We start from the raw sequence: 16,711 nt of genomic DNA on the forward strand, positions 1-16,711 counted from the left end.
AACACTTTTTGGACTGTGGGAGGATGCCGGAGTACCCGGACAGAACCCACGCATGCACAGGGAGAACATTCAAACTCCATACAGAAAGACCCCAGCCGGGAATCGAACCCAGGACCTTCTTGCTGCAAGACAACAGTGCTACCAACTGCGCCACTGTGCAGCCCAGTTATAACTGCAGTTTACTCATTTGTATTTGTGAACAAAAAGAGCTCAACCTCAAAGATTAAACTCAGAGCATCAGATTGTAGATATGGTAACAAAACAATATATGAAGATTGTTCTCTTGACTGCCGGTGGACCACTGTTGCATCCCCGGTGCATGCCTCAGCGCCCAGACCTCCAGGCTTAGCAAGTTTTCTGGAGGAAACCCTGATTGCCAAAACGTGCTCCTCCAATGTGCAAGTTTTTTACTCAGTGACCACCAAAGGTACGTTCTGCTTGGATTGGTACCCATCTGCTGCTCCCACAGAGTTCCACATATTTTACTCAAGTTGTTTAATAAGTGCATAATGAGAGAGCACACAGAAAATCATCCAACAATAACGCTGCATGGATATCTGCATTTTTTTTAAATGGGTCTTTATTTGATAGCAGACCTTACTGTTCTGCCAGTAGCAGCTGTAGTCCTGGTGCACATATGGCAAAGGTACAAGTATACAAAAAAGCCTAAATACTTCATGCCCTGCCACTGACACACAACAAAAATCAAGTCATCACATTTTATGAAAATAGACAAATCTGCAAGTTTGCCTACAGAAAAAGTACATTTTTGCAGCAATCTGTTCAATACACTATTGAGTCACAGCATCACAGTTTGGTTATTTTTAGAAACACTTGAAAATGTTCTTACTGCTAATGAAGTGATCAAAGAAAATCTGCGGGATATTAGATGGCATAAATAGTCCCATGTATACTACATGGGACCATTAAAAAAAAAGAATAAATTCTAAGTGCTGCTGGGATCCGGCACTGATGACATCTGGAATTGTCTGTGTAAAAACGGTTTCATTTATCTTCCCCACTTAACACACAAAAAACTCAGCTTGTCTCACACTAAGTGCCTATCGCTCCTCCACAAAACAGAGCAGTGCACTTCCACGCAAAAAGGAACGTGCAAGCAACGTGTATAAACAGCGGCACTCAATGACACCTCGGAAATATTGTTACTGTGGATTGAGGAAGGAGATAAACATGAAAAACAAACTGCAATAAAAAATGAACTTATTTTAATAAACAAAACAAATTGTGTGGGGTACCTGTGAACAGTAATACACAAATGGTAACAGCCATATGTGTATGTCATACGTGACTAATAAATTTGATGTCTCTCACATCAGCTCCCCAAAATACTAACGTTCAACATTAACCCAGTGAAGTGGTTATCTTGTTCTAGACATCCTATTTCAAGGTTTGTGTCTTTTTATTGGTTCCCCTTCTTAAGTTTTCATGAAAGCAATTTTTTTCAAGACAGGCAGAACTTCAATTATAGCTGCAAGCAGCCTCATACAGCCCTCACAGCTTAGCGCTGCTCCTGCCTCATGGTGACCGGGGCACTTGCGGCATCGCCACCTGGTCACCATAGTTGGCGCTCTCACACCATTCTCTTACCTGCCCAGTAGGGGGCGCATTTGGCAAATATTCCAAATAACCTTCAATCCAGTGCAGTAAGAGTCCAGTAGCATGTCTTAAAAGTTTGGCTAAAACTCAACCTTCCAAAAGGGAGTTATTGTCACTTCCTCTTTTGTGGCGAAGGATTGGCGAGGACTTCCTGTAGGGCAGTACTTCTCAAAATTATGATCCCCCAGGGTGGGTATGACAGAAAATAATTGAGAAACACTGCTGTAGGGTTTGATACATCTCAGCGTGTCCAAATTCAGGGTCTGCCTCCTTCGAAGGCAAGGGTGTAACTTTGTGTTGCAAGTTGGTAGGGATGAGGAGGTGGGTGATATACTGTACGTCCTGATCAGGTTGTTTTATTAATAGTACCTTCAAAAAATAACCTTTTAGCAGGTATTAAACATACTACCAAATATAAATATGTTAAAACGGAAGTAATTTAATTAATCTATATAATGTTTTTCACTTGGTGATTACTGACAAAGGAACTTTTCAGTGATATTCTAATTTATGAAATCAGCCTGTATTTGCTCAGTGCTTGCCTACAGATGAAAACAGTTTCACAATTCAGTAATATTTTTTGTGAAGAATTATCACATAGTTGCCTTTTATTGTCTGATTTTATCAAATGTTATAAACATCAACAACATGAGGTTCTGTAACAATCAAAATGTTAAACATTTCAACGTCTTTAATATATTAAAGACGCAAAACCTTTTTAGGGTCCAGTTGGGGCAGTAAGTGAGTAGAGTTACCATCGATGTTACTGGATTCTATAAAGCTGAGATGTTGATGTTTGGATATGTAAAAATATACAGTATATTCTCTCTTTATATAAATCTGTAGTTTGGTTTCTGTCAGTTCTGTAATACAAGAGAGAACAAGGCGAATTTCTCTTTTATATTGGCCAATAATTAAATTTTACTTAACTGTCGCTGTCATGGTTTAAAATTTAACTAGCTTTGGCTCCTATATGCTGTATGAAATATTTCATCCTATTTGATGATTGCTCTAAATATTGCCAAGTTCTACGAACAAATGATGCAATTTGTCCATGGGAAAATGTAGAAAAACGGGTGGTTATATTATATTTTTCCTCAGTCTGTCAGCTTAAGGTTACAAGCAGACTCGTTGCCATGGCAACCAATAAACAACAGCCCCCAGAGCACAGAGCAAAGATTAGTTCAAGTGCATCAGGAATTAACACTAAAAACCTCAAAAACATTTCCCACACAAAAAAGTATGTAAAAACACCAAACAGAACATTCTGTCTGTTGCAGACTTATGTTTTGAATTTTTATTTTGGATCATTAGGAAGTGGTTCCCTTACCACTTTTAGTGGTTGATTAGCTAACTTAAACACGTACCCTGACCTGTGAAATGCGATTCCCTTGGACCTTATCTTGCTGTCGTAGTATTGACAATTAATATCAAAACATTGCATCTCTTTTAGAGATTCTTTGCTTGATTGTGTCATTTTCCCATCCACCGATATTCCTGACTCAATGTAAAGCAACAGCGCATGTGGCGCACTGCTGCACATAGCAAGTCACTAGATCACTGAGTGGACTTGCCATTTACGTTTTACAAAGAAATTTTAAAAAGCATTACCTGGCTGTTAATGCTTTGAATACAGCTTGCAACTACTGCCAAGTTACTGTACGCAAAGGAAAAAAGGTGGAAATATTGGTGGGGACAGTCCCCGTCTGTCCAAAGTTGGTGGGGACATGTCCACACCAGTCCTTCAGGAAGTTACGCCTGTGTTTGAAGGACATGCATAGACCAGGTCCTTCTTCGGTCTTCGATTTCGGACAGGTCTAGCCTTCAGCCAGCTGTCTAGCCTCCAATTCAGTGCAACTCATATTGCCTAGCAACCTTGACAGCGTGAAGTACAAAGCGGAAAAAAAACGGAGCTGAAGTTTGTTTTTTAGCAGTGACGTGTGGTCAGGGGAGGCAGGTGAGGCAGAGCCTCACCTGTTATCATGAAAGAAAAATATAATGATAATTTATATTGCTATTTTCATCCTGTGTTTTGTACTGTAAAGTATTTATTTTTCATTTAGCTTCACCAATTTTGATTATTTTTTCTTCAAAATTGCTAAATTTTCGCAATTTCGCATTCAAATGCTCAGAAGCGCAGCTGGTGAGGCAGCAGCAAGCTAAGCCTCACCTGGGATTGCGCAACCTCTCGTTAAGCACTGGCTGCCATTCTGAGAGCATGCTCCTCTTGTCTGAACATCGCCAATAAAATGGCTAAAAAACATTTAATATCTAAACTGATTTTCCATAATTTAGCTTATCTATATAATGTACAGTGTTTGTTGTCACCAACTGTGTGTGTGACGTGTTTCATGTGCTGAGGAGCGATCAGAAATGGCAGAGAACAGATTCAAGGTGAGGCAGGCAGTACTCTTGCCTCATGGCAGGGGGCGCTCATGATCCCAGACATTGTGACTCCACAACTGCAGAGTAAGAGACAGTAACAGCAAGCTAGCCCTACAGTAAATAAGTGAAGCTATACGCAATAAGTCTACGTGTAGCTTGGCAGATACAGACAGCGAGAAAAAGGTGGTTTGAATGGTACTTCAATGGGTTTCCCTTTGCTGTGCAGCATAACACTAAATTAATAATATCTATATTTCCAAGTTTCGTTAAGTTAACAGAATTATTCGTGGCAGCACAGCATAGCCATGCTGCCATGGATGGCATGTGAAAGTATAGTCTTTTTGCCCTTCAATATTGTCTGGATGCGCAAAATTTCCATATGTAAACAATAACATGCAGGGGGTCTTATGATTTTGATTAAGTCAGTGCCTCACCAGCCATGAACCTCACTGCACGTCACTGTGTTTTAGCCATGTATTACTCCTGATTTCTGTATTATTCTTAGGCCTGTCACGATAACAAATTTTGCTGAACGATTAATTGTCTCAAAAATTATTGCAATAAACGATAATATTGTTTGAAGACCTTTTTACACTGATATAATGGAAATGACGTAATAATGCATGCGATTTCTTGCCAAAGATAGATACACTTTATTTTCAAAAGAACACTTAACACTGGAGCTGATAAACAAAACAACCAAAAACAAAAATAAAATGGATTCTCAGTCTCCATTAACAAAAAATGTACTTGGAATAAAAACAACCAGTCCACTTTGGCTTAAAGCCAAAGTGGAAATAAATACTGCATTCAACCAAAAGAGTGCAGATTATGAAGTCTGTATACTATGTTGCCCTTCAGTAATCATTAAATTTAAATAGAGAAGATGGGCATATCCAACTACCTGATGCAATAGTTCACACTACATGATATTTTTGCTCCTATTTTTTTCCTTACGACAATCTTAGACCGTTGGTCTTTCTAAGATTGTATGGTGTGTTATGGTAGATCGGTGTGGCCCCTCTGATCTAAATAAGGGGTTTTCCCTGACTGGAGCAGCCTGTTGAATGTGACAGGTAGCCAATCAGAAAGTGAGGATTCTCCTCCTTGCTTTCTGAGGGGAAATTACAGAGGGAAATCCCAAACAGCTGACACAGCGCAACCTGAGATAATAGTGGAAACAACATTAATGTTTATTCAACATGCAAAGAATATAGAAACGACAAGGGGAGGAGTTGGAGTGAAATTGCTACCGCAGTTCATAAACCCAGCAACTTTTCAGCTGTTCTTCGTTAACGTGACGTAAATAGGTTATAATGATTTTCATTCAATCAGGACTGACTCTAGCCACATGCATTGCAGGTAGATTGTAGTAAAGCATTGATTAATGCCTGGTTTTAAAATTAGTTCACTGGACTTGTAGCCTTTATTTTGTGTCCATTGTTGGACACCACACGGCAGGAACGAACCCGATTAAACATTTATACCTAGGATCAAATGATGTCATCATTTGCCCATTGGGTATTGTAGGGAACCTGATGGTGATCAATCACCAAAGGTTTGGTGTCACCATGTGTTTATGTGTAGGAGATAATTTCGTGTTTCATGGCAAAATGTGAAACTTTGAGGCCTGGCCATTCACCTTCAGCATGCAAGAAAACTCACCGTTTTGATAACTTTGATTCAGCCATTCCTTATGAACAAACTGACCAAGTTTGAACCCAATCTATCAAAATCCCTAGGAGGAGTTCGATTAAATCTTAAGTACAACAGGTTCGATCGTATCTTGTGTGGTGTCCAGCCACATAGCAGGAGCAACACACGACACATGAACTGATTTCACTCACAAGCATTCTGATTCCAGACACAAAATTCTGTAAAACCCCACCACATCATACATGAATTTAAAGTAAATAAACATGGCCGCCGGTGTAGAAACAATAGCAATAGAGCAACAGAGCTTGTTGTATTACAATATTTTGTCTGAGTGTTTACATCCATCTGAATAAGTCTGATTAAGGTCAATTTCTGTGTGTAAAACCTTTTCAATCACCTGTATCAAATAGTCAAAACTTATGAGTGAATATGCCATTTAAAATAGCTGTTTTCAAGAAAGGAGAATAAAGATAGTATGAAAAATCCACAAAGCAAAAATTCAAACACTAAGAGCACGCTTCATTCATGCTCTTCCACCAGCTCATTCATACAGACCCACCATTACTCCCGGAAGGGGAGGGGGGGGTCATACAGGGACCTGACTGTACATACCATGGTCAACACAAAATTAGGGTTTGTGATTACTTCTGATGACAAGCGCTAGTGGCATATTGTCCTAAAGAGGTAACAGGAAACCTTAAAAAAAGCCGCCAGCAAGATCAGATTCCAAACTTCAGAAAATATGAAAATGTACATGTTTAAAATGATGAGATGTAGTATTTCACATTTAGCAGCTTTGATCAAGATCAGATTTCTCATGAAAATATAGTAAGCATGCAAAATACATCTACATAATAAGTGTAAGTCTGTAGTTTGGTCAAACAGATAACCTTTGTAGAAACATATCTTTTATAAGCTGCATATCAACAATGGGTCATACCAGAAAAATCAGTGATACAAACCCTGACATTCAAATTGCTTTAGGCACATGCATGCAAATCCAGTGGAGCAGAGCAGCAGGACAACACAATCTCTACACTAAACGAGCCACTATGAGTAGCAGAATAATAACAGAAAGCATCAAAAATGGATTTTACTTCGGAATTCACCTACTGCTCTTGAACCGCCGATTAGGATGCAAACGTTCGCTCGGTCTCAGTAATGCTTTGTCCCTACTGTAAAATGCTGGTTATGCCGTCAGGCGCCAGGCAGCCATTTAGGTGCATATGGAGCTAGTTGAGTCTCCACGTAAATGGCTGATGCATTTAGAATTTTTTCTTCCTAATTGCCGAGGGCCATCAGGACTCGGGGCCTCCTCCTGACGCGTTTAAAACCGCCTCTCCCTGCAGTACTGCTGGATGAACCATGTAAAACATCTCGATTCGTTACTGTGCGCTTTTAAACGGCAGTGTTAAGTAGGCTTTTTAGATGAGCACAGCTCTTTCTCCAGTCTTCGGTTAACCCCTTGAGACTCTGGATCAAACAATGAAAAGAACTGGAGGCTTTCCAAAAAAAAAACCCCTTCCATCACAACGTCATAAAATCTCTGTTGACAATGCTATTAGAAAAACAAACACACAACACCGAAGCCGTCAAGACAACAATACCCATTTTCTTATGACTCGATACCTTTAAAGGTAAATTAACAGTTCAAGGCGGCGGAGCTGGTCGCAAAAATGTCAGCCTGCATCAATAAATAGCAAAGCCAATGCACTCTATTGTCTGATAGCATATCAGCAAATCCACCGGCAGAAAACCGACACAGCAACTAATTAGCCGTTCTACTGCAAATCGAACTCCACCGTCGAGATTTTAAAACATCTCAGCCCAAAGCCAGGCCTTGCGCAAGTCCTCGGACTCACCTGTGTGTCGTTTCGCCTCGTTGTGTACCGTCTCCGGGTTCACGGTCCGGTCCCCCTGACGCGTTGCAGCGGATTCTCACCACCAGTCCCCGGCACCGGCAGGCAGCACTGACCCGCTGATTGGGCCTCGACAGACTCTCATCCCTTCGTTGCAAACAGTAGGAACGCTCATTGGTCAGACAGTTACTCATGAAAACCAGGCAAACAAACGAGTGGCTGTTCGTTTCTAAAGCAGACTCAGGCGGATATTTGATTGGTCAGTAATTTCCGCGGTGGAGAGGAGAGAAATTTGATTGGTGAGGGGGACTCCTGTTGTTAGTGTGTGGACGAAGAGCGGCGTTACTTCGACAGGAGCTGAAAACTGTGTTTTTGATTTTAGGTGTGCTTTCAGGATCTTTCAGGACTCTCTATAATATGTTACAATACAACTACTTGAAGAGTATCCTGGATTAGGCGAAGCTAAATTTATTTTCTCTCAGTTTAAAGCCGGAAAATAATATTTTATTAAACCACTCGATTTTTTTTGTTTTTTGCGTATTAAAGTACTAAAGATTGAAGTCAGATCAAACATTATTGTCACAACTCAGAAGACGTGGTTTTAGTAATGTCATTACTTAGGAAAATCCAATCATTATAAAGCCATGAGTGCTGCAGAAAGCACCCGAGGGATCTTTATCATGCATTTTAACATAAAACTAGAAAATTCCTGAAGAAATTTAAGCCTGCCAAAGTGTGCCCGTCTGTTGGAACCCAGGGTTCTGATGCTAAAAATTAGCATCAATGATAAGCTTAGCTAAAAATGTCAAAATAGCATTTGGAGAATCACAAGAATGTTGACTAACATGGACTTGCACCATTCAGCCTGTTAAAATTAGTGCATAAGCTAAAATTAGCCAGAATGCTACTGTTAGCCTGAATGTTGTCAGTAGCATGTGGGGTATCAATAGCATGTTGTCTGTCATTGACTTACTCCATTCAGTATACTAATCATGGCTAATAAGTAAGAATAATAGGTAAAAGCCGTTTTTTAAGTAAAAGGCTAATGCACTGCTAGACACTGCTACACACTAGTGGGGGGCAGTACACTGCTAATGTTTGTGCTAATATTAATGCTAACCTGAGAGAAAAATATAATAAAGGCTAATATTATTGCACCGTCTATGGCGGTGCACTAACCTGAGAGGAATGTTGGGGCTTTTAATTTGAAATTTTCAGTAAGCTTCATTTTAAATGGCCACATTAATCCAATGTGTAACAGTGGTTTGGTTAAACCAGTCACATAAAGCACAAAAGACCAATTACCTGATGTGAAAAATGTCAAGGCTTTTATTTTGAAATTTTTAATAAGCTTATAAGCTTAGCAGTAGTATGGTTTTAGGCTTAATGTTTAATTTGCAATTTTTAATAAATGATTACTGTGAAGAAGAAAACTATAAACTACAGGAGAAGAAAACTGTAAACATATCGCTGCACTTGACTTTACTGTATGGCTAGCTCTCTGTTACTGTCTCTTACTCTGCAGTTGTGGAGTCACAATGTCTGGGATCATGAGCGCCCCCTGCCATGAGGCAAAAAAACTGCCTGCCTCACATAGAAACTGTTCTCTACCGTTTATGATCGCTCCTCAGAACACGAAACACGTAACACACACAGTTGGTGACAAGAAACACTGTATTTTCTTTACAGTTATATTATATAAGCTAAATTATGGAAAATCAGTTCATACAGTAAATGTTTTTTCGCCATTTTATTCGCGACGTACAGACAGGAGGAGCATGCTCTCATAGAATGGCGCCAGTGCAGTTAGTGAGAGGTTGGGCAATCACAGGTGAGGCTCAGCTCGCTGCTGCCTCACCGGCTTCGCTTCGAAGCATTTGAATGCGAAAATGCGAAAATTCAGCGATTTTGAAGAAAAATTAATTAGAATTTGTTAAGCTAAATGAAAAATAGCTACTTTATAGTACAAACCACAGGTTGAAAATAGCAATATAAATTATCTTATCATTATACTGTATATTATTTTTCCATGATGACACCCCTGGTGCACATGTAGAGGAAGAGGATCAGTGGAAACGTCTGCATCCAAATCTAGAACTATGGCCTGTCCTGAAAAGCTGCTGTAGGTCATTTGAAACATGATTATTTTTGTTCTACTGTTGTCATATGGGCGGTATGGATGTAATGTCACTTTCTGATATACTTGGTGTGTGCAAGCTGTTAGCTATGGTTCTTATCACTAAAGACTCCTTTTAAGTGAAATCTCTTCTCTTGTCTGTCTTTCTTTTTTTTACAGTGCTATCATAGAGCAAGCATGTACATGATGTCAGAAGGGATTGTGAACCTTTCTCTCACAGGCTTTTTTTCCTGTCTTTCTGCCAAGACGAAGACTTATATTCTTTTCAATCCGGATGCCATCGACCACTGCCATCACCAATATGTCCGTCCCTACTGATATCACGTCACTGCAAAGTTTCCTTGGCATGGAAAATTAACTTGACCAGTACATCCCCAGCTTCAGTGACATTGCAGCCCCCCAGAGGAAATTGACCCACAGGGACACTGCATGATGCTGGTTTCCCCAACATCAAACAGCTTTCGACTGTCTCAAATCATCCCTGACCAGCCCACCTGGTCTTGCTTATTACAATGTTGCTGAGCCTGTCACTTTAACATGCAATGCATCCTGTTTTGGTCTACTAGCTGCCTGCATGTAAAATGGCAAACCCATCGCTTTTGCATCACGTGTTCTGACAGATACAGACACGGCACGCTCAGATAGAAAAGGAGCTACGTGTTGTTTTTGCATGTACTTGCCATGCATGTACATGTACATGCCAGTATATTATCTTTTTATACTAAGATAACATCTTTTTATCTTAGTATAAAAAGATGTTTTACACACAGCATTTTTATAGCAAGTGAAGGTAACATAGTCACTTGATTGTGGTATAAAATGGCCCTATATGTGCCTGGAAAACACATAATACTGTCCCTTTAAGATTTAATGAGAATGTCACAGAAGCTACCTGTACAGTGTAGTGACCTCAAGCTATCAACATACATTTTGTTCCTGTCAGTAGATCTCTCAGAGAAGGGAGCAGAGTGTGCCAACCTCCTTAACTTGGGTATGTTGGTCATATTGACACACCAATGACAAACCATGAGAATATTTAGGAATGTCTTATTCAGAAAAATAAATAAAAAATCTTCTCAACATTTAACCTTAAGACTGAGGGCCACTTTTTCCCTGGTTGAGGTAATCATTTACATTCTTTAACAAACAAATAAATCAAAAACACATATTAATGAATCTAAATATCTTTATTTGGTTTTAGGCATGTTGGATTTTGTTCCACAGAACAAAATCAAAAGATAAAGCAGACATCCAAATACAGCATGTTTTTTCATACAGACACCAACAAGTATGGAAGGAATTAAATGTTTGAACGTCACTTTCTGCCACCTCTTGACCAAAACTACATGGGTCTATTTCTTCTTTTAAAATCCTACAATAAAACTCAAAACAATAAACCTGCCACTTTTAACAGCTTCTGTGTAAACTCAAAAAGGGGATATTTAACAACAATGAGCTCTTAAAAGTAAACATTGGGGAAAATGTTGCCGCATTGAGTTTTATTCAGCAATATTTTCATGTTTTATGATCCATTTATTTTTAATTCAGTGCTTATGGGTACTTTCGGGCCTAGGTTCTGAATTTATTTTATTGATCATAAATACATTATGATTAAAGCTAAATATGAAATAGAGACTCAACAACATCTTAGCTGTAAATATGTTATTGCATAAAGCAATGTCGTTTAGATGTTTTAAATTAAATATTGTCTTTTTACTTTTACAATAAGTTCTGGGACTTCAGTAGGTTTTTTACTTATTTTTTTAATTACTTGAAAATATTTATGCACCAAAATCACTTTTAAAGAGCTAAAACTTGACCATTGCGGGGGGGAAAAAGAAGACAAAAACAAGAAAAATACAGTCATTGTGTCATAAGGGTTCTTTACATGCACATACTGTGTACAAATGTATAAACTGTATAAACAAAAATGAAAAATGGCAAGGTCTTTGAGAGTCTACACTCTTATGAATATGTAATATGTATATGCAAAATGTTTAACATAAATGAAAATTGAGATCTTGAATAATTACAGAGTTTCTTTACAATTGGATATTTTCAAGACAATCCATGTGGAGATTTTATATATTTGTCTGTTAATTGAATGTACAGAATGAATGAACCAGTTCTTATTGTAAATTAAAATATGATTATCAATATTCTAGGATGCAGTGTTTTAAGTTAAATTCTCTATAAAAATATGCTACCGGAAGTATCTATTCAAAGAGAAACATAATGATCAAATTAAAAGTTAAAGAAATGTCCAAATCTGAAAACGACCTAGCTCTGTCTTCAAGCTTACGGTAATTTAGCAGTTGTCAAGGTTTTGTATATTACTAAAAATTGAAATCGGTCTGAATTAAAACTGCATTTGTATTTTTTCAAATTCTTTTGTGTCATATGCCACTAAAGAATTTGGGCTGAACTAATTTACAATTTTAAAGCTTAAATGAACAAAACTTACATGAGTAAGTGTTCGAAAACATGCAGCAGGAGAATTAAAGCTTTATTTCCTACTAACACCACCTGCCACTTTCTACTTTTCTACAATTTAACATTTTAAGATATGTTACTCTTTTTCTTCCCCTTTCTGGTTCTTTATAACAAAAATGTGAATTTAACTTAAAAAAGGTAATGTAATACTACCAGTCTTATTAAAGCAAATTTACAATAAAACATTTAGAATTCCAAGAATAAATCTGAAAGTCACAAATCATTGAAAGAAAACATCTGTGCAAAGATATTCTGTGCACAACTAAGGAAACAGAAGGATCAACCAAAATGAAGTGTACATGGAAAAGAACCATTTCATAAACAAGCAACATGTTTTCATATTAACCACTAGTTTAAAAGCTACACTTCTTCATATTACATAAATTCACTTTTTGGTTTCACATTGGTTTAATGGTTATTCAAAAAGTGAACAGATGAAAGGCCTTTAATTTAATGCTTAACCTCAGACAGATATAAAAGGCAAGATGGTCTTTGGGTTTTATTAAGGCCCTATGGCCGAGTCCTTAAACTATGGTTCATTTGAGATACTGAACATTAAGTTTTCTAAAGCAATAAGGGCAGCTCTTAAGCAAGAGTAGATAGATATAGTTAAAACTAGATATTTACATACGCAGACTAAAACATACACATTTTTTTCACTAACTGAAGTTAAATTTGACCAAATCTCTCTTGCAGTTATAAATACCAATTTTTTTTTACCAATGCCAAAAAACGTAGTAAAAACACCTTTTAGAGATTTTTGTAATTTTCTTTAATTAAAAGGTTTACAAACATTTGGTCAGTATCCAGGATAAGTTGTCTTTACTTCGAAAGATGAACAATCCTTCTTGAGATTGATTCAGGAAGGAGAATCGGTCTCTTTTCTGAGTGGTATGATGGTTGTTCAATAAGAATCTGTTATTCTTACATAATTGTTTGAACAGGTGGTACAGAAGTTTGTAAAAGGAAGTCCAAAAGGTTTGACCCAAGTCATACATTTTAAAAGACATTTTAAAAATATTTATAGACCAAATGTATATAAACTTTTGAATTCAAGGAAAGTAAAAAAAAAAAGAAAAAAGAAAAACTTAAAAAAAATTACTTTTATAGAGTTTTCTGGCATTTAGGAAATATAAATAATTTGGGTAATTCTAAGCAACCTAAAACAAAAGAGTTTTGGTAATATTTAAATTCACACAGTGAGAAGAAAATCTGTTTGTATTTCTTTATTTTCTTGTATGTAAAAATCTGGAGTGTAGACAGACAGTCAGATAGACAGATAGATAGAGGAATTTATTTCTTGGGAAACTGCTGAACTTACCAACTACTCTTTGAAACACCTCCTTCTACAATTTTGTTGCCCTTCAGAGGTATCTGTTTGACTCATTCATGTATGCATTGTTCTGTGCTTTGGTTAGGCGAATGTGTCAAACTAAAGGCTCTGAATGAATAAAAAACTTTTTTGGTTGCATGTTTCTTTACCACAGACAAATATTTGGCAATAATTCAACAACTTTAACCATATTTTTCCTTTGTGTGCTATAAAGTAGGTTTTTAGAAATATGTAATATCTTAACATCTAGTCACTTAAAAAAGTTAAATGTTTGAATCAAGAAAACAATTTCATGTCTGATAACTGGACTAACTTTAAAACTGTTTTGAAAATATTCCATTAGAAATAAAATGTAGATAAATCAAAATCAGAAATCTTTTGGTTTAGTTTCTGTTAAAGCAATCATATGGACATTATGTGACACCAATCAAACATAAACAACCTAAAACTGAAAACAAAATGTATATATATATATATATATATATTGGAGAATTCATAGAAACAAGTAGAAAACTAATCTAATGTTTACATCTTTGGATACAATTCAACTTTTCATAGCTCCTTTTGGAAAGGGTTTCCTGGTGACAGTCTTTGTTCATGCATTCTGGTAGATTTCACCTTAAAACTTCTTGAGGTACACACTCTATCTCTGAAGTTTGGAGTAGGTTGTGTGATGTCAGAAAAAATAATTTGCCAGATATAAACATTAATGGAAAACTATTGTTGTTTCCAAAGTATCTCAGAGCATTATTGGTAATCCATGTTTTCCATGACATGGAACAGCTTCTGATGCCTTTTGCAGAAAAAGAGTAAGGCAAGTTAAAGTAAATATTTAGCATCCAAGAGGTTGCAAAGGTGAGCATCTGGTGCAACAAGGCTTTTGGCTTTTTTGGGAAGCACTCCAACAGACACAATATGGTTCCCATGGTATTCATCCTCTCTGGACAGGATAGGTCAGTGACTGGCATGGCACATAACTGGCATTGGTTAAAAAGAAATGCCAATTACTAGCTTTATTTGGTAGGATAGCTAACAGACTTAGCATTGCTGAGATACATATAGTGTGTCAGAATTACGTTGTTTTCTTTGGACAAAATCTTAAAATACTTTTAACCCTATTTTTGGGTCAAACAAATCAGGAAACACTTTCCTAGTGAGATTTTTTTTTTTTACTAAATGGCTTTTAAACTAATGAGACTATTTTCTAATCAATCATACCTCACAACAAAAAGTTTCCAGAGGCCACTGTTTTTCTTGCTTTTAGATTAGAAGGGAAAGTTGTCACAACATACATCATATCGTCTCAGTCATATAATAAAATTTGGTTTCAGTTTGGGGTTTTAAACTGTAGTACACATTGTGACATGTCAGTTTTTCACCAAAGATCAGTAGAATAGAATATTTTGGTTATGAAGCAGACTCCTAGTGAAAAAGTGACATGTCTTTGGTGTAAATACAAAATTAATTCTGTCATAAGTCATTATCAGGAGAAACAGTAATTTCTCAGCACACAGGCAAGTTAATAGAGGATGAAGCTCATGTGCAACCGCACAACAATAAGGGCAATAAGCTTTGGTCTGAGGTAGGGGTAGAGATTGGCTTCAGGCTTATAAATGACCAGGATATATCCTAGTCTACAAATGAGCACATAAATAGTTGAAGGGTTTGGATAATATACCAATTTTCAACTGGACTTGAAAGAAGTGTAGGGGAGAAAATGAATGAGGGTGAAGTGGTAATATTGACTAATGTCAGCCAGTTCCCATGCCAGAAACACCTGTCGGATTCTGTTCGATTATAACTTGGCAACGTGGAGGATGGACCATCTGCTGACATAGAGAGACACAACACCACAAAAGTCAAGAGAGCACAAAGTGTTATAAACTGGAATTATCTGAATTTTACATGTCATATAACCATTTGCATTCAAGAACTATAACAATGGCATGTCTATCAGACATGTCTGCCCCTTAAATTCAGTTTTTGTTAAACACCAAAAACAATAAATGACAGCACTGAAACAAACAGAGCAGTTTTCAATTACTTATTGCACCAGGGAGCTGTTTTATGAAGTGAGCTTACTAAAAATGAAAGCTATTCACATGCTGGGAGACTTGTTGCCATGTTTCTGTATTCTGGACCAAGTAACATCTGTTTTACTACACTAAACTCCATGTGTTACGGCTGCTTGCTATAAAAGTTTACCTGATCATATGACATTTCAGCTGGGTAACTGTAAGGCTGTATCAATTTCCAAAATGTTATTGTCCCTTTCCCTTCATGCTCTTAGTACTTAAGGAGTTCCTACAGATGTCCTCAAATCTCCACAGAAATTTGATCTGAAAATTATTTGAAACTGCTGTTGTAGCTAATTCATTTTTACTATTTAATTGTTTTTCTTTTTTAAATGATATAATCAGAATGATGTGTCTCAGTTAATCAGATGGAGAGATTCACATCTGATTAACTGAGACAGATATGAATTTGTCTCAGTTAATCAGAGACAGACTGACTGAGACACTGTTAATCTTTGTCTCAGATTAACCTGCATTATTATTAATGTTATTATTAACACAGGTTAATAATAACCTGCTATTAAGCAGGTTATTAACCTGTAGCCTAATAACCTGCTTAGGCTACAGGTTATTTGTAACCTGTAGCCTAAGCACACAATTTTAGGCAATGATGTTGATCAGCTGAGAAAACAGTGACAAAATTCAGTTGTTTTTTTAAGAAATTGTATTCTGTCCAGTTAGGGGCCTTAACCTGACTGACCAATAGCCTTCATTCAGTTTTGCTGCAAAATCATTGTAATAAAATGTCTGATTGCTATAAATAAGATTCTAAGCGCTGATGACAACATCATTGAACCCCAATTCAAAATATTGCATGTCTTTTATTTAAATTTCTTTAGAATGGTTGCTGCTGCATTTAGAAATTTCAGCCATTAGTTTGATAAAGTTATGGCTGATAATAGTCAGCCATAATAAAGCGAAACTCTAAGGCCAGTTGCAGAACTTTCTCTACATCCCTCATCTCTACATCCTTCAACTCTATATCCTTCATCCCTTCATCAATAAATCTTTAAATGTATATCTTTGTAGCGTGATCCTTGCTAGTGAATGGTAATTTGGGAAAATCCTGCTCTTGTGTCTCTCTACAACAAGCTAAACCACACAGAGCCAAAAACCTGCATGTTACTGTGTGAAGGGCCATTCTTAAAAAAAATGT

General features: G+C 37.1%; 2 protein-coding genes and 1 long non-coding RNA gene across 5 annotated transcripts in view; 1 reads left to right on the plus strand and 2 right to left on the minus strand.

Annotated features, from left to right (window-relative positions):
• gatad2b (GATA zinc finger domain containing 2B) overlaps positions 1–7,694 on the minus strand; it is a 48,940-nt gene extending 41,246 nt beyond the window's left edge. Inside the window, exon 1 of one of the 2 annotated variants that reach the window (XM_032581751.1) lies at positions 7,521–7,694. The gene's annotated coding sequence lies outside the window, so the exon portion shown is untranslated. The remainder of the gene's footprint in view (positions 1–7,520) is intronic. The other variant, XM_032581750.1, reaches the window with a different exon arrangement.
• The window catches only part of LOC116731892 (uncharacterized), a 187,411-nt gene that overhangs the window by 32,733 nt on the left and 137,967 nt on the right, over positions 1–16,711 (plus strand). The window lies entirely within an intron of this gene.
• The window catches only part of LOC116731869 (immunoglobulin superfamily DCC subclass member 3), a 37,136-nt gene continuing 33,694 nt past the window's right edge, over positions 13,270–16,711 (minus strand). Inside the window, exon 2 of one of the 2 annotated variants that reach the window (XR_004341644.1) lies at positions 13,270–15,306. Coding sequence is in view for 1 of the 2 variants with exons in the window: in XM_032581752.1 (XP_032437643.1) it covers positions 15,232–15,309 (78 nt within the window). In the remaining variant the exon portion in view is untranslated. Of the gene's footprint in view, positions 15,310–16,711 lie in introns of both variants that reach the window. The other variant, XM_032581752.1, reaches the window with a different exon arrangement.

Source organism: Xiphophorus hellerii, chromosome 13 (assembly GCF_003331165.1).
Source record: "Xiphophorus hellerii strain 12219 chromosome 13, Xiphophorus_hellerii-4.1, whole genome shotgun sequence".
Classification (NCBI taxonomy): Eukaryota; Metazoa; Chordata; class Actinopteri; order Cyprinodontiformes; family Poeciliidae; genus Xiphophorus; species Xiphophorus hellerii.